Source organism: Anguilla anguilla, chromosome 3 (genome assembly GCF_013347855.1).
Source record: "Anguilla anguilla isolate fAngAng1 chromosome 3, fAngAng1.pri, whole genome shotgun sequence".
In the NCBI taxonomy this organism is placed as follows: Eukaryota; Metazoa; Chordata; class Actinopteri; order Anguilliformes; family Anguillidae; genus Anguilla; species Anguilla anguilla.
Genome location: NC_049203.1, coordinates 44,665,111 through 44,684,352, shown reverse-complemented (window position 1 = coordinate 44,684,352; position 19,242 = coordinate 44,665,111). Strand labels below are relative to the sequence as shown.

The window sequence follows — 19,242 nt, the reverse complement described above, 5'->3', positions numbered from 1 at the left end:
CACTCAAAACCACATTATCCATACCCCAACACCAGCACTCAAAACCACATCACCCCAACACCCCCTCGGAAAATGGCATGATCTCTAATCAAACACCAGCTCTCATCATCTCCACCACAACACCTCTCTCAAAATGGCATCTTCACTCCAACACCAGCACTCAAAAACCACATGATTTTCACTCCAACACCGTGCCTGGATTACCAACTGAGAATGCAGGGCATGCAAAAAAAACCGGGGTCCGCATGTTCACAAAATGGTGAATTTACCAATCCCAACTGAAATGGGGCCCCAAACACAATATCAAGCACAAGGCAACCCCAGCAACAAACTTCACTGACACGGGGCCTGGACACTATTGGAACTGAAGTAGACTCCCAGACACAATTTCAAGCGCAAGGAGGCACAGACCTGCACTGGTCAGACTTAGAGATCTGTTCCCACCCCTGCAACATACCATTCTGTACCTGTCCTGCAAACTGAATATAATCTTTTACTACCCGCAAACTGTCCAACCCTTTGATTCAATCACCCGCATCCCAACCAGCAAGAATGCAGGTACTCTTCATTCAGACGTAAGAAATTTTAGACAAGGCTATTGGTAAGTGTCCCTGCCTCTCGCCCAATGCACGCTGGGATAGGCTCCAGCACCCTCCACGACCCTGCCCAGTATAAGTGGGTATAGATAAAGGATAGATGGATGGATATTGGCAAGTGAAATGTTTGCACAAAGCAGTAATGTAGGCCCTACCAGAATCACATTCTTATGAACATTATGTAAAAGAAAACAAATGGCTAATTTGCATAAACAATAAGCCAATGGTGTGTGTGTGTGTGTGATATACAGATCAAAATTCATTTCAAACATCTTCACAGTCAACTATTTACGATTTATTAAATTTTATTTCTTAAAAGCCAAGACTGTCCCAGTACAGGTATTATCAATAACTGCTAATACCTAGCTAGCTTGCTTATCAGTACGTAAGGTTACAGTTACAGTTCTGTACTGATGCTTGCTGATCAATAACTACTGTTAGAGCTTCATAATTCATTCATTCATTCACACGGAAGCTTGCTTTTCAATAACTAACACCTCAATCTGTGTGACATATTTACTAAGATAAAAGATATTTACTTAAGTAATATTAAAATGATAACTGCAGCTATCTAGTGAACTTATCTACCTTTATTTACTTAAGATTACCAACCTAAAAGGAAGAAAAAGAAAAACTTTGCTGGTGCTAATCTGGTCACTGGGAGAGCGGTACCGGGGGCCCTGTGGTAGTTTAAAGCAGCCATGCCCAACACCAGTCCTCAAAATCACATCATCTCCACCCCAACACCAGTCCTCAAAATCACATCATCTCCACCCCAACACCAGTCCTCAAAATCACATCATCGCCACCCCAACACCAGTCCTCAAAATCACATCTCCACCTCAAAACATGATCTCTATACCACCTCTCTCAACATAATCTCCACCACCCCAGTCAACATAACATTTACAACACCTGATCAGAATACAGTACAATAAACCCATATTGACCTGGACAATGTTAGTGTGCTTACAGTTTAACCCCACTGTCTTGGTTAATGGTAGTGTGTTTACAGTTTAACCACACTTACCTGGTCAGTTTGTCTGTTTACAGTTTAACAACACTGAACTAATCAATGTTAGTGCACGCTGTTTATTGCAAGTATTGCATGCAAGTTTATTCACACTGACCTGGTCAAAGAGCTGTTTCCCGGTGGTGTTTGGCTGGATGGCAAACTCCAGCTCTGCATCCATGGTGGTGACCCGCACATTGATCTGCAAAGCAAATGAAAAACATCATCATGAAAGAACCACACTATTCCTTAAATCCGAACGGATCTTGGTTAACACCGCAAACGTCATTACTCAATAAATCATATTACTACTTACAGACGAGCTGATCTGTTCCACAAACATTCTTATGGCATTACTCTATAAATCATCACATCACCCTTTAAATCTGAACTGATTTGTGTTCAGAACACAAAACTAAATTAGCCTGATACTCCTTAAATCTGATCTAATCTGTGTGATTATGGTCACATGAACCATAAAAGGTCTTTGACTAACCCAGGATTAGGCTGAACCACTTAACACACAGGCGGATGCACACTCTCAGGCACGCACGCACACACCCTTTACATTATTTTATAGTATAAGATATCACCCCTTTCTAGAGTCAGCAAAGTGCTGCTCCTGCATCTTGGCCGTCTCACTGCAGGAAAACTGAGACTCGGGCAGTGCCAGAGCGCCAACAACCTCTTCCCATCTCTCTTCTCTCTTTCACTCTCCATTCCCCCTCCCCCCAATCCGCAATGGCATGAACAGTTAGAATGGGCAGTTGGGTTTCTCATGCTTGACAGTTTTGAGTTTTTTTAAATAATAGTTTAATCTAGTCAGTCTAATTAGTATTTAGCTATAATTATACAGGCGTATCACGATTTGCGCTGGCAATAATTAGCCATGGAGCTGTTCCATGGCAAGATTTAGAGCACCATGGTAACATAAATCCCCCGAAATCGAATACATTTTAAATGCAATTACTGACAGCAGTCGATACAAATTTCTGAAAAATAATCTGACCACCACAATGCAAGAGACACTCAAACGTGGCATCCATAATACTGTATGCAGTATATATCGTCCACAGTTTGGGGTGGGGGGGGTCGGTGGGGAAGCCCATTTCATCTTGCGCACCTCATCACTCCAGTGGTGTACACTACCCAATGTAGCAATGATGCTAAATAAAAAAGACTTAACACATGGCTACTTAACCCCTTCACGCACATGCCAAATCTGGCCAATCCATGCCCATTTAGGTAGCTTCTTATTTATAACTCCTGAAGTGAGCATTACAGAGACTTAGGAAATAGCTTAAATGAAGCAAGAAACTTGTATCATTTACAAAGCTAACTTAAGATTAATTCATATTCATAATTTAGGTAGAAATAAAGTGCCACAAATGCAATTACCTCCATATTTGGCATTGTTATCATGTATCGTCTACAAATAAAGCAAGAACGCAGAGTTCTTTGTTTCCACTCATGGTTTGGTTGCAGGAGCACTGAATGTTGAGTTGAGCATTTTCAGGACGCCGGCCTCTTGGCCACTAGGGGGATTGTGAAAAGGGGTTCCATGTAATGTTACTTAGTTTTAAATAAAGTAATATGACTTTGTGGAGTGTCCTGCACATTAATTTATAATGTGTAAAGTGAACCATTTATAACATGTATAGCTGACCCAACCCCAAGAGAAAAAACACTGGATTTGTCACCCTCACCCATGTAAACAAGCTGAAGATAACTTACAGCTAGTCTATGTTTATTCATACAGGATCCAGAAAAGCAGCCAGGGATACTGCCATTTGTTCATGAAATTTGATAGATAGAAAGAGTTGATGTTGACTTGTGCTAGCTTTTCTAAGTGATAATGCCGTTAGCATGAATCATCAAACAGCAGAACCCTAGCGCATGCACACACACACACACACGTCTGACTGTGCAGCCCACGCTGGGGTCATGACCTTTCACACTGCCACAGAATCGTGTGACCACTCCCCCACTCCCACAGGTCTGACTGTGCAGCCCACGCTGGGGTCATGACCTTTCACACTGCCACAGAATCGTGTGACCACCCCCCCACTCCCACTCACACAAACACAGCTGTATGTGATCCCCTCCCACTCCCTCTGCCTGACGCAGTATCCCACATTCACTCCCCACCTCTGTCTAAAGATGGAGGAGGAACTCACGAGCGGCAAATGTCATAACGGAAGTCAGCTGTGGTCCGACCGCAGTCCATCAGGGAACTTCATGGATGTGCATTGCAAATGAACGATGTCAAAACGAGTATTTACGTGAATATTCAAACACAACTGGGATTAAACAAAATAATCTTGAGAGCTAGTTTGCGAGCACACTAGTTTGTTGCCCAGTTGATCTGCTCCTCGTGAAAAATGTGACAACAAATTCAGAAAGCTATTCAATCTGGCAAGGTAACCGTCAGAACAAATGTCAAGCATGCTTAATAATGGAAAATGAAGCACAGTGCAGGCTATACTAGGGGCAATGCCATATAACAATGATTCACAAAACTACTGTGCACTGGGGTTTGTGGCTCTCTTGATTTCTCATTTTAGCAAGCATCTATTGGTCAGACTTTGGCTTTAAAATGGAACTCCAAAGATCATCATTTAATATGTAAATCCACACCTTTAAATTCATCCAGTTCATTTACTCATTCATATAGACTTCAGCCCACAACAAAGAAAATGTCCCCAAAACCGTGATGTCGCCAGGTATAATGCCTCCCCTTTCATCCACTGCAGAGAAAGAATTCAGAAGATTTATGAAGACTGCAGTACAGATTAAATAAAAACAAGATTCCAAAATTTGTCACAAGTCTTCTCCAGTTCAAAGACACCTCAATCAATCTGGATGACAAGGATCGGTTCTATTCCAATGACATCATCACCTGAAATGTCTTTTGCAGACACAAATGAACATTTTACTAAAACACATTAAACAAATATCCTGAGTGCAAGATGAAACAAACCAAATAGGGGTTTCAGAGCAGAGTTCCCCCTTTAGAGGGTTAACCTGTTCCCTGCGCCCTCTCCTTTACATCACCCCTCAGGTGCGGCGTGACAACTCGGCACCAAATGCCGCCTCGCCCAGCAGCCGGACAAAGAGCATTCTGCTTTATGTTCGCGGGACAGACAAAGGCGGGCGCTGTGTCTCGCTGCCAGTGTGCTAGCGCTCCGCGGCAGAATAGACGCTCGCTTGTTACCCCAGTCCGGCGCGCAAATCACCCCTGAATGACAGAGTGTTCCAGGAGAACAAGAGCGCTTCTTCTCAAAAGCGGCTTCTCTCAGCTCAGCCGGGGGGGGAAGGGGGGGCAGTAGAGACAGACGGGGGGAGGGGGAGAGACAGACAGGGCCATACCTCTAATTACAATTAAGGTCCTATTATCATTACTACTCGTCCTCTACTGCTTCAGTGCTCACATATACACACACACCTCTCCTAAGTGCAGCCGGTCTGTTTCTTGGTTGGGTAAACTGTAATTACTGTGCTATAAATTATCCCTGGGGAATATTTGCCAGCAGTGCAAACTCAAATGGAGTTATGGAGCCCAGACTGCAGAACTGACCTAATATCCACTGCAGGGCATGAGTTAGGGGATACGGGAGAGAGGGAGAAGGAAAGAGAAAGAAATTAACCAAGAAGGGGGGAAGCAGAGAGGACGCAGATGAGCAGCCACCAGTACAAAAATACATACACATAGAAAAAGAAATTATTTATACTATTCTTGTTCCATGTTATTGATTTACTTGATTTTTCTGTTTTTTCATTAAAACATACACATTAATTTAACATCTAATGTGAGCCTGCCAGGTCACGTACTAGAGGCGGAAACTCTGGGGGTTTCCAAGGCCAGGCTTAATATAGCGTTAGATACCATCTAGCCTGTAGGTAACCCAAGCACTAGGTACAATGTAGTCAGGAAGATGGTGAGCACTGTGGGGCTGAACTGCCTGTTCTCATCATTATGTCATGTTATGTTATAATGTTTTTTTAACTGAAACCCTTTGGATCTTGTGTGTTTGTGCCACAGTGAAAGAGGCACTCTGGGAGAAAGGAGTGCAAACACAGGGCACAGAGGTGCGAGCAGGTCCGGCGCTGCGTTAGCCTCCATGCCGTGGGGGAAGGTCAGGCCTGTGAACGCGCTAACAGACAGACGGTCTCTCCCTGCCCTGCTGTTCGGTTTCCAGCCCCGAAGGCTCCGCCAAGTTACGCAACAGCGTTTCGATACTCGAGCGGCAGCTGCTCCGCCCTGCAGAAACGGCCTGTGACCACTTCCAGGGGAAGACGCGCATTGGGACTACAGTACATGCACCGAAAATACACACTCGCACACAGACGCGCAGAACAAAGACGCGCAGGTACACACACCCCTGTACCCTCGCTCGCTGCATTTTGTCTCCTCGACCCAAAGTCAGGGTCTTTCCTGCACTGAAATGTCTCAGCGCGGGGAATTACGCTTTAAATATCCAGCGGATAACGGTGTGAATCTAAAAACTGGGATTTTGTCCAGATTTTGCTTACAATTGTAGCTACTTGATTTTAGAAGTAGAAACTACACACGTGGCTAGTTAAGCTAGTAGCTCTGCCCAACCTAGATATAGAACTCTACTACACACACACAAAATGTTGGCTAGTGGTTTTAAGTAGCCTAGTATTATTAAGTAGACTCAAAAAATATTTTGTGTGTGTAAAATAATAGACATGGGGGAAAGATTGGCCAATGCAAATATGGACACCGATAGTCTGGCGGTTATGCTTCCATGTTTAAGAACATCAATTTAAAATCTTGCCATTCTAATAAACACTATTTTAATTACACAACTTAAAAAAAGTAATGCAACAAAGTTAAACATTTATTTATGGTATTTCTTCACATTCACCCAACTTGCATTCTTCCAACTGAAAGTGCATTCCTGAAAATCACTGTTTCCCCTAGAACTTTTTTCAGGCCTGGTGGTACGCACTGAAAAATCCCTAATCAGACACAACATGCAGGATGGCAATATTGACAGGGTCGGATGGTGCAGCAGGCATTCTGCAATTTATATTTCCTTTCAAATTTCTGTTTGCTCTGCATATTCAAGACTGATCACAAAAAAATGATCAAAAGGAAAGGATAACTTAATACACTGCGTTTCTTGCATAAAAAATAAGCCGTGTAACCTCTGCCACACAATTGCATACAGGGCATCTTTAACAATGTTACCAACTAGTGACATAGAATAAGGCTAAGAGTGATAGATTCGCTTGCAGTCACATCGGTCCAGAATGTAAACAAGTCAGGGATTCTTCCCTGAAAGAAGACATTTTAGGACAACGTTCAACCGTACCAACACAAAAAGCGATAGCAGAAGGTTGACAGAGCAAACAAGAGACACACAGTGAAACTGCGGTTACATGAGAAAACATTAAATATCAGAAACTTACTTCCACGCCGCTCAGCAGGGATAAGTAAAGTAGAGAGACTGACCACAGTTCAGGGGAACTGAGAGCAGCATAGAACACCATGAACTGTATAAGAACACGTTTATTGATAGAACACTGCAGTGACACTAGTTTCCCAGGCAACGACACAGAGGTCAGCTCATGGTTCAGAGAATTGCCCCACAGAGTCTCCCAAGCCAAATGATTATTGATTTTCAAATGAATAGATATTTGGCCTTATTTTCGGCATTTTAAAAAAGCATTTTGTCCACCAGACCACCAGGTCCGTACAATTATTGGGGAAACACTGAATCTGGAAAACAAAGTGAAATAATTTTGTATCCACCAGGCAAATGAAAACCACCTCTTGAATTACAAATAAACAACAATAAAATAACATTTTCTCCTTTTTGATTGACAGGAGATAATCGGAGCTGACCATTGGTTGTTTTTAAACTATTGGCCAATGGCCGAATACGGTATTACTGGCCGATAACGATCAGTGGCCGATCAATCGGTGCACCCCTAAAAATAATTTAAATATGTTAAGGTGGCATTTGCGAGGATTCATTAAGCTGAAAGGTTAATATTGTGCCCGTAGGGCAGTTGACAGAAGCCTGCCTCTTATCAGACCCCCAAAGGAAAACTGACTGTTTACCGTGTTTACAGGGACTACTTAGCTTCATAAAGAGACAGTGCTCAGTTACAAAACATCCTACTGGATCATCATTATGTGAACCTTAGGTTCTCCATCATACAATGTAATCATGTTTTGTATTGTTGGAAAGCCAATGTCATGGGGAACAAGTTTGTTTGGTGGTGGGTTGCTGACTGAAGATCTTGATACCTATGGGTCAGCACCCAGCCAGACACACAGGTTAATCTGGTGTGGTACGCTTACAGAGATAGCACAAGCAGAATCTTTAATGTACTGTTTTGTTATGTTCATGTCTTTATTTGATGACTAGGTGTTTTGCTTTGATCTTTATATAAGTATATAAGGGGAAACGTGCAATGGTTCGAGGAGACTTCACGGTCAACACGGTCTCCTAAGCATCATATGCACATAGCCATCTCACTACACACACATTTTGCACCGTTGTATATTGCCATTATTAACATACTGAACAATAAACTGCATTCGCTTTAACCTGGCATTCCTGCTTGACTTTTACCACTGCACACCCAGCAGTTAGCCTATAATGTCCTAACATACACACAGAACTCAGGATATCTACATACCATAGTCACTCGCCTATACACTAGTGCTGTAGCAGGACACACAATTGTATTTATGCCGGCTACAAAATCCAGTGGCATGACCACCGCGATCCTTACACAGCCACACTGCCAACGGAGAGCAAGAAGTCTCCTGCTTCTGTGCATAACTGTTAGCAAAGAGGAAAGATAATCAGATAATCAGAATAACATTAAATTAATCCTATTACAGTAGCAACCGGGTAAGACTACACCACTCGGATACTTCTGCTGTTTGGTGTGCTGGAGGGGTTTCTTACAGTTGGTGACCTCGGCGTCGGTTGGTGTATCTGAGGGGTTTCTTATATACCCTAAATTTTGCGTGGCAAAAATGAAATGCATTTCACAACATATTGCAATTCCACATACCACTATTCCTGTAGGATGACCCCTTATAATGTGATAAATCATTCTGTATAGGCTATATTTCTGCCCCAATTCTAATCTGGCATTTACAATGTGTAACCCTTCAAAAAACATTTCAATTGTTCAAATTTGGAATTTTTGCCGCACGCATCTTTTGATTATTTCCGACATCTCAGTGCATTGTCTCTCTAAGGCTTCACAGAACCCGACATTTTAAATGTAGCTGAATGTAGGGAGTTGATGCTGGCAGTGAAGCCAGACCGACCGCAGCCACTGTTACGCAGTCCCCACCTGAACCCCATATAAACCCCTGAGCCAGGAGAAACCCTGCAAGTGGAATAAAAGATCATCAGTGCCCAGAGGAGGTGGCCGTCCGACCCTCACCCTACTGCAGAATGGACTACCCCGCACTGTGTGGCAACAACCAAGCAAAAAAAAAAAAAAAACTGCCTTATAACGAGACTCCCCAACAGGCAACGAACACCAAGATGCACTTCTGCTACGACAGAGAGCAGTGAATGATTTTAAAAACAAATAGCGAAATAAAAGGGTCAATTATTGTGGCTGCTGTGGTTATTACACAAGAGCTTGAATACGTAATAAGTACTATTGCACCATTTATAAAAAATATACGAAGACTTATTTCATACTTTATCTCTGCTAGGGGTGGGACAATTCACAATGTTCTCTACACGAGTGCGCAGGCACATATGTGCGTATTATGTAGCCAACAGAGTTGGGCTAATTCTTGACTTCTAGCCAAAGTCCATGAAGTGCCAAATTTAGGGAGGTGTGGAGTAAGGTGGACTTCTCCTCATGGGGGTTGAGTGGGTGCTAGGATTGTGTTTATTTTGTTCTGTGGACGGACACCCCCTAATCTGATCGACAGCTGTTGTCAATCCATTTTCAAGAAGTTTGGCATCGAGGTCTGTAACACAGGGTATTATCCAACCACCCCCCACAAACCTCTCCAACCACCTGTAAATCTGTTTGGCTCACAGCAGCTGTCCATCTGGCTAATTACCATGGAGAGGGAAGGGAGGGTTCTTCTCTAACACAACACTGGGCCCAGTCTCATACACAAGACTGGCAGAAAAACAACAGGTTACATATTGTCGGGCATGAAAATAGCTGTGATCGTGCGGTTTCTTTTTTGGACATCCCCGGCAGCAGCTCAGCAAAAAAACGAGAAGAGGATGTTGGGTCAACCAGCAGGAAGCCGCTGGCGTCCCTCCGAGATTGGCCGAGGCAACCGAGGTCACCCTCGGGAGAGGATTGTGGGAGGAAGCCTCAGACGCGGCAAACGTACACAAGAGAGACGCCCTTATTCCCACTCCAAGCAACAGACCTTCAGTCAGCACCAGGGGTAGGAAGTCAAATTCCCACTTTGATTCAGAAAATTAATTCATTACTTTCAATGCAATTCAAAGAAAAGCACCCATAGATCATTCCAGCTTTCTTTCATTTCGTGAAAAAATCTTAAATTGAAATAGAAATCTGAAATAACTGAAGTCAGTCTGGATGCCAGAGAGATGAGGATTAGACTCGCTGATTACCAGACTCAGACCCAGACAAAGGAACAACCAGACCTGTTTCTGTATGGATTAGTCTGCATCTATATCTGGTTCAACCCAAGTGACATAGGCCTACATGCCACGTGCTCAAAGATAACTACATACTTAAATTGAGTACCCTACCTACAAATAACTGGAATAGACCGACTTTAGGAATAACACTAAAGAAGGTGGTGCCTGAATTCACACCCACACACCCCCAAAAACTGAATTCTGCAGTAGAAGGCCAGGCCTTCGCCAACAGTTGTCCACACCCTATCACAGTGGGAGATGTGTTTTGAGGGGCAAAAATTTATGACCATTTAATTTCTTTTTTGAACCCATTTATACCCTACCGTTATAAAGAAGGAATTTTGTGCGTACAACAGATCCACGTGTACGGAGATTTACAACATTGCCATTTTCCTCTTCATCTTACTTTGTGCTCCGAGCACAGGGAGGTCAAAGTTCATGCCAAAGTGCATCCACATGCACGTTCCATGAGGCGTCAAGGGCAGTCATCGACCTCTCATCTCTCCCCACAAATATGCAAACAAGGGCCTAAAATCATACCGCGTACTGCACTGCAACAGACACATCGTTCTCAGCAATGTTGATTTTCGGGATATCGCTGGAATTATTCAAAGGCTCATCAAACAAAAAAGTTATGAAGTATCCCAGATAACCCCTCCCACTCCACCTCTAACCCTGCCCCAAAACTCAGAAAGGGAGGGACAAACACCCTTGTGTTAAACCTTCATCCGGCACGTGACTCGAAACGTACTTCACAGCTTCCTTCAGAAAAGAACTGAAATTAAAGCTCAATGTTCAAATGTTTCTTAGCATTACTCCCCATTTGAGGAAGTCCAGTTGAACTCTTGCCAATTTCTACTCCAACAAATTCCCCAAGTTATGTCTTCAAATACCGACCGCTCCTCTTTCTAGACAATTTATATCTACTACAGTTAGACACAGGCCTGTATTTTTAAACCGAAAGGTAGGCTTGAGTATCAGTTCTATGAATGATATCAGTTCCATGAATGGTGTATATGTAAGCGAAAGTTGAATTGTATTCATACTTCTACTCATATTCATTATTAATGGAAGTGCATTATTAAAGAGGGAAGCCAGCCAGTGCTGAGGGTGATGTTTTAGAGAACAGCTCTGTGTGCCCTTTAGAGACAAGCCTCCGCCTTTCCAAACCACCAGCACAGCGCTACACACCCACTCAGAATTCACCTGCATGAGGCACTTTATTCCACCAAGTATGGGGACTTCCAGGAAACTGCACTGCATTAATAGACTTAGACAATCAGATCTACCTTCTTTGGTATATTTGAAACGGGTGGCAATTCATTATTGAACAAAACTTTAAACATTCAATTTGTTTTCATTTTCACCGCACACTCCTCAAAATCTCTACTTGACAACTGATTTGTTTCTCTCACACACATACACACACGTTTACTTACCGGTTTCGGCATCTTCCTTTCCTCTCCACCCTTCCCCTTTCTTCAAGAAAATCAAAAGGAACTCGTCTTCCGTCTTCAGACGGCACGACGACTCGACTTCACCACCTATGAAGAGGGGGAGAGAATCCTTATTAAGAAAAGCACTTTCGGAGGGAAGTAACCCACGATTTTAAAATGGAACATGTTCACATTTTCCCAACGGTTTCACAGGGAAATACTCCACGCTCTGATGCCCAACAATTTCATGCTATTACAGGGAAATTCACACGGCAACGCCTCATGCTTTTAGTGAAATATTACACATTCACAGGAAATACTGCTGCAAAGCCCCGCAAAGTGAATTTTTATCCTCATTATGACCTCCTTCTATCAACACCAGCTACAGCTAGAGGGTTTCCTTCAATTCTGAGTTTCCACTGATTAGCATAATTAACTACATCCTAAGTTTTTTATCTTCCTGCAATCGTCCAAACATGGACACTGTGGCCTACATCTTTGACCTAGCTGTACTGTTAATTAATGAACCAACTTCTACCACACTAAAGAATTTTTACACTGGGGACAAATGAATCCATCCTTCAATCAAATGACCCATCCAGTAGCATACAATGAGCCCTGATGTGAAGTTCATCTATAAAACCACAGAGAAAAGGCACAGGCTTGTTTGGCCCTGACCCAGAACTGAACTCCAAATTTGGACCCAGTAAGTAGGTCAAATATGGTCCACTGAAACACTACCGCCCGTGTGCGTAACAGGTTGTCTAGAGCTATATTAAACTCAACCTTCCAGCAGGTCACCAGAATAATAGTCTCAGAAGCCAGACAATCACACTTTGAGAGATGTGATGACATTCTGGCCTTACCCTGTGGGAACAGCGCTTACTGCAGCAGCAAATGGCATGCCCAGGCCATGCCAGCTCAGTCGCTGGTCACATTCTGAAGGCGGTTTGTGGGAGCGTAGCAAATTTGATACGTCCCTCAACCACGCCCCGCACGTCACTTTCTTTGACCGATGGGTTTGAATCGCCGCCTCCACCTAAGAACTGCCTTCGCCGAGATGATACGATTGGTTCAAAAATATTGGCTTGGTACCAAAAGAGCTGGTGGGCAGGCTAATCCCATTAGAAATTTTCTGCTTTTGCCAGGTGTATAGAGGAAAGGTATAATCCTGGCACGCAAGGCTACCAAATGAGGGTGAGAGCTCCTAACCATATTCCAAATATTGACGGTTGGTGCGAGATGTAACGCTGCTGGCGGTGAAAGTGGCACGGGTCCAAACCCGCGACGAGCAACGGGAGGGCTTCGGTTTGATCGGCTTCCAGACTCTCAATGGGCGCCATGATAGGCAAAGTCGGCGTGCCTCCGGCCTGCGCACAAATATAGCAGCGCCGTGACACTGTTCCAGCCTGACGCTGACATTTTAACTCACACCCCTGCACCCTGCTGCTTACCGTCACCGGCTCTGGCAACCGGCGCAGCTTTCTAAAATAGAGCAGCGACCTTAAGACATTGGATTACTGCATTTCAGACTGATACACACCAAGTGCAAGATCTGGATGAGGTGGAGAGGGGGAGGGAAAGGGAGGGGGAAAGATGTAAAATAAAGCCGGAAAAAGCAAAAGAGATGGAAAGTGAAATGAGATCTGCAGCCACCGACTCCGCGCCACCACGTAGTCCTAAATCACTCTAAATATGGACAAAAATAGAGCTTTTAAATTTTGCAGAGGAAAAAATGCCTCATGGGGGTAAATAATTATGTGTCCTGCCTCTAAAACAGAGTCATGTTACCCAGAAACACAGGCCCTGTCTGAGGTGGGCAACCAGGGAGGAAACAAATATACAATCTGAGGAAGGAGTTTCTGCAGCAGTCAAGAACCAAACTTGAACTGCAGCATTCAAGGAGGAGTGTGTGGGGAATGTTGAGAGAACATGAAGACAATGTAACCCTGACTTTTGCCACAAAAACTTCTCCAAAGTGCAGAGCTCCAGATGGGCGTCTGAAATGGAAACTCAGGTAATGCAACCTCAGTCCTGGCTGGCAACATAGGGGGAAAGCCCTGTGCCAAAGTTACCTCAATATAGGCTATGACCAATTCCATTACTGACATCACAAATCAATAGTAGAGGGTGGAAAGGAAGAGCACAAGTTTTGTTCGGCCTTATTCATTCGCCAAATCTTAAAGTCGCTACCAGCTCATTCCACAGAGAGCCAATCACAGAGAAGGGGCAGGTGCTTCAGCCAATCACATACAAGGAGCTAGACATTTCTTTCAATCCTGCAATTTGACAGTTCTTCGAAGGAAAAAGACTGTTATTATTACAATCTGCAACTATTCTATGTGTAGCCTACAAGTCCTACATCCTGCATTAGACACTAACCTTCATATCACATCTTGCATTAGAGACTAACCTTCATATCACATCTTGCATTAGAGACTAACCTTCATATCACATCCTGCATTAGACACTAACCTTCATATCACATCCTGCATTAGACACTAACCTTCATATAACATCCTGCATTAGACACTAACCTTCATAACACATCCTGCATTAGACACTAACCTTCATATAACATCCTGCATTAGACACTAACCTTCATATAACATCCTGCATTAGACACTAACCTTCATAACACATCCTGCATTAGACACTACCCTTCATAACACATCCTGCATTAGACACTAACCTTCATATAACATCCTGCATTAGACACTAACCTTCATAACACATCCTGCATTAGACACTACCCTTCATATCACATCCTGCATTAGACACTACCCTTCATAACACATCCTGCATTAGACACTAACCTTCATATAACATCCTGCATTAGATCACATCCTGCATTATATCATTATATCATATCACAGCCCGTAATGACACAACTCTGTATGGCAGTAACACAATGCTGAAATTAAACTGTTGATGTTACCGGCAGGCTGTGCTTCAGTGCCTGTTTGGCTGTTACGAAAACATACACCAGGTCTGCTCTATCTGCTGGTACCTGCGTGGTGTCCCAGCTGAGGCCTGCTGTAGCCTCTACGTGTTGGGATCCTGCTCATCCTGTGTGCACTCCTCTTAGGGGGGGGGGGCACAGTTAAATATGTTTAAGGTTAAAAGAAAACTTCACCCAAAAATGTTAAAAAAATAATTTTACTACATTTAAATTATATTAAAAACACCATGGGCAGAATACATATAGGCTAATACCCTGCTTTAAGACAGTGCTCCAAAAAGTTAAACAAATGACTCCTGGAAGACCGGTTTGGCCAAGCATGGCAGAACGATAATAATGTTCAATTTAATGTTTATGTGGAAGCAAATCAATCTATGTTCTGTACATATTACAACCAAAACAAGCATAAGTATCAACATATGAATTTAATTAAGAGTTTAATTTTTTTCTTGAGCTTCCCTAGGTGGAAAGTATCTGGAGCACTGCTGAATGAATCACATAAGAGAGGCTGCGGAAAGATCCTGTGCAGACGACAGCCCCTTTTCCAGCAGAGAAACCTATTCTGGAACTCAAGAACTTTTTCCAGAACTCTGGAACTTTTTTTATTTTCCACCTCCAGGAACCTGGACCGATCTTGGTTCCTGCGGCATGGTTCCTATCCCCATTTTTAAGTCTCTGCTCGCAAGGTAGTATGTTTCAATGGTCTGTGAACTATTGGGGTGGAGCTTGCCGTATTGAACTTTGCTGACTGGTCAAACACAATTTACGCATCGCCAAGCAGGCCAAGCTCCGTTTTTTAATATCGGCAACAGAAAAACATTTAGCAGGAGCTAGAGAGCATGTGAGTCTCCCAACAAAAAAAAAATGTAAATGGATGAACAAAACGAGAAAAAATCATGGACCAACATGAGGTGCAAGCTTTAATCAGTATCTGGCCGGAGGATGGCGTTCAGAGGGAGTCTGAGTCGGTGAGCTGTAAGGAAAAGGTCTACCAAAACATTTATATGCATTTAGCTGAACTGGGCATAACCTCTCTGTTAAACAGTGCTGGGAAATACATTTTAAAAAACTGAAGCAAGGTTGCAAAAAAATGAAATGTCTTAAATGTCATCATCGCTTCCCCCCCCCCCCCCCCCCCCCCCATCACTTCCTCCTACTTTGCCTAATCTTCCTGGTTCTTAAGGGCTGGTGGAAAAGCAAACAAGACGATGCTCCAGGAACCATGTAGGCTAGTCCCTGTTGCGGATAGTTACTGCCTTCTATTTTCCACAACCTTGTAGAAATGGGCAATATGTTAGCACCTGTAAATTTCCCAGCTACCGTCAACCTTAATCTGCCAGGTAAGTAAAACCCTGAGATACACGATCTCTTTCTGATACCACAAAGCAGCCCAACTTCTGGGCTCTGTGCTTGAGTCTCTGGAATAATCTAATCATTCTGCAGGGATAGGAGAGTGAGGCTTCATGAGACATTAAAGGTGCACCCACAAATGTAATTATGGTATGGTTCCACTTACCCAAGTACCATCTATCCATCCAGTTTGTTCCGCTGAGATTTAATGAGCTTTCTAGATATGTGCCGCAGCTCATTCTGATACAACAGGTCTGTAGCTTTTATGGCCTCAAAGTGCCAGAAATATACATCAGCAAAGCTCAACAACGTCTCTTTATGAATATTATGCCACAGTTATGCATAAACATTACATCCACCAAGCTTAATTTGTGCAGGTTTTCACTGAAAACTTTCTACGAAGTACGTCAACTGTGCATATTTACGCAAAGTCTCAAAGCAAACTTGCATTCTGAGGTGCAGTGTCAACATTGCTAAAATCGGTGGTGTTCACAAAAAGTTACCATGCCAATACATGAAAATGGCACAGTTAACGTTCTCATAATTAAAGACATGATAGACAGAGAATGCATGCGTTTGTGCCAGCACACAAACCAAGAGGACATGCCTCGGACCCCTTTTACTCCTTCGCTCTGCCCTGATGTCTGCTCAGTGATTGGCCGATTGGCCAACTGGCCATAGAGAGTGAAGGCCAAAGAGTAAACACAGGCTGAACACTGAAGATCCCAGGCGAGCCCCCAAAGCCACACTGCCCTACCCTGCATGTGTGCGTACACTCGTGTGGCTACAGACACGTTTGAACAAGTCTTCTTATCCGCTCCCGGTGCTGATATCACCAGACACCCTGTGAAAGCTAGCCTTCAGCCGCAAACCTTAGTTACAGCATGTACGAAACATGGGCACCTGGAGAGCAATAAAAACTATCAAGAAATAGTTTATCAAATTTAATTAAAAAGATCAGGAGCATATCTAAGTAGGCAAAACTGTTTTGTATGTGCTCCACTTAATAGTTCAAGAAACAGGCCTAACTTCTGAAAATCTGGATGAAAACCAGCATTCATCTGTTCTATTTGGTTAATGTTTCTGCGCAGTTTGACTATACAAGCAGCCTTTAATGCTAATGCCTAGCCTATATTTTGAGAATTGTAAATACAAAAAATGCTGAACTCAAATAAGACAATTATTTTTGCAACTGTTCGCAACTTTCTAGTATTTTATATAGTGCAGATCTCTGAAGTGTAGTCTAGCATATTTTAAAAGTAGAGAGAAAACTACAATGCACTCAGAAAATACAGCTGTAAAATGCTCAGTGCCAATTCCCTTTGTACCTGAGAAAAAATAAATACGACCGCAGATCTGTTTTGTATTTTATTCTTTAACTCGGCTTGCAACACCATTAGGCTATTCCGTGCACATTCTTCAGCTCTGGAAATATGAAACCGTCGCAGGGCGATCTTATCTGACTGGCAGGTTTCTATTAAAATGACCCCATTTGTAAATTAGACTACTGTAACACATACACCGACAGCCATACAACCCACTCAACCGGACGCACACCGAGGTTGCGTCGAATCCGGCAAGTTCGCTGAGCAAGGATCGGAATACTATAACTGTTGATTGACTTAAACGGCGGCCAATCAGACATAGCAACCCCTCTAAAACGCACCAATCAGTGTCTACAGGAACGTCCTCCTGACATCTGCTTCTGCCAGATGGAGCGACGATAAAAGAAGCCAAGTTTGCTCCTGCCAGCGCAGTCGTAGGTTTTGTATGCATGAAAAAACTTGCGCAAAACTACCATAGATTTAATCCCACAAAACAGTAGCCAAAGGGCTTTGCGTAATTCGTTTCGTAAAACGCCGCTTCTGTTATTCCATTTGGCGCCTGTTGAGAATAGCGGAATTTTAATAATGATAGGTGTCATTACTGTGCGTCCGTGTAAAAGCAGATGATTACAACGCAACAAAATCAGAAGGTAAAATTAATTAAAAGCCAGTTTGTCTCAGGTGGCAATGTAAGCGTTAAATTTTACCTCGCTTTTGCTCAAGTAAAATATATACGTTGCATACAGAAAGCAGGTAACTGGACTGTATGGCACTCGCAAATGGTGAAAGCGGGTTCCAGTCCACACATTCAAAAATGTTTTTTTCACGACATAGTTACATGTTCAAACGCAACTTATCCAGCTATGTGGCTCCTAATACCTGTCGAGGATACGGCTGCCGTTACACAAGTCGCTGCCCCATTCTGAAAGTAGCAATCGAACAGCAAGCTAAAGTGGCCAATATTTGAGGCTCAAAGTACTAAATAAAACCCCTTTTTACCACCAGTCTGAGTTTGCCATGGTGTAACTAATAGACGAAACCATTCTAAGTACAACTGCCAGTATTGTATGATAAATACGTGTAAGTTACAACAAAAAGTAGAGGGTAAAGTTGTTCATAGATTTCGTGTTCAACATCGTGTAATTGCCGCGACATTACATATGACACAGCTAATTATGCACAGGCTGAAACTTTTCGACGCGTAAATTTGTAATGGAACTGAAGTCTATAGGTGATACCGTTCGTGCCAAAAACTAGTCTTATCATCCGCCAATATACACTGATAATTTGGTTGCAACCTAGTAATTACCACCGCATTAACACCTTAAGGAATGTACTTGGCCCGTGCATAACGTTAATTGGCGTTTTCTTGGAAAGTAACTTGCTAAACGTTTGCCTTACAGTTTTGTGAGGTACCTCTACGTTATGTCGACGACTGTGGGTTTATAATACTCATCGCAATTAGCCCGCTATGACTACAGAATCCCGCTTTAAAATTTCCAGGCTAATCCTTGGTTTTGGAATACATTATGATTGTAACAATAATTTAGGCCTCTCTGAAAATATTTTAAAGTGTTTCAAGCGACAGGCCTGCGAGCCACGAGAACAGGTCGCTTTAAGGGAGCGCGGAGAAAATCCCCTCTCCTTAACAGCTTAAAAACCACCGAGGAGACGCGTCCCACAAGAAGAAAAACTCACCTCAGTGAAAAACTGCGCCTTGAAAACGGATCACGGTCTCCCCCCCGGAACAAAGAGGGTTTTAATCCAAGAAATAAACGGGGTAACAGCCTTTCCTTCTGCCGTTAGGATCCCCGCTAGTCCTCTTGCGCTGTGCCTTGATGATATACTCAGTTACCAGTGAAGTTCCACCACTAGGACAGACCCTAATGCAGTCAATATGGCCGTCCGACCGTGTG

At 43.1% G+C, this 19,242-nt stretch overlaps 1 protein-coding gene across 2 annotated transcripts in view; it reads right to left on the bottom strand.

The window, feature by feature from the left end:
* The window catches only part of LOC118222901 (radixin), a 39,063-nt gene extending 19,852 nt beyond the window's left edge, over positions 1-19,211 (bottom strand). The window contains exons 1-3 of one of the 2 annotated variants that reach the window (XM_035408829.1): positions 19,025-19,211; positions 11,693-11,797; positions 1,727-1,810 (exon numbers count right to left, since the gene is read on the bottom strand). In XM_035408829.1, coding sequence (XP_035264720.1) covers positions 1,727-1,810; positions 11,693-11,704 — 96 coding nt within the window. In that variant the 5' untranslated portion in view covers positions 11,705-11,797; positions 19,025-19,211. Of the gene's footprint in view, positions 1-1,726; positions 1,811-7,047; positions 7,144-11,692; positions 11,798-19,024 lie in introns of those variants that run through there. The other variant, XM_035408828.1, reaches the window with a different exon arrangement.
* Between the last annotated feature and the right edge of the window lie 31 nt (positions 19,212-19,242).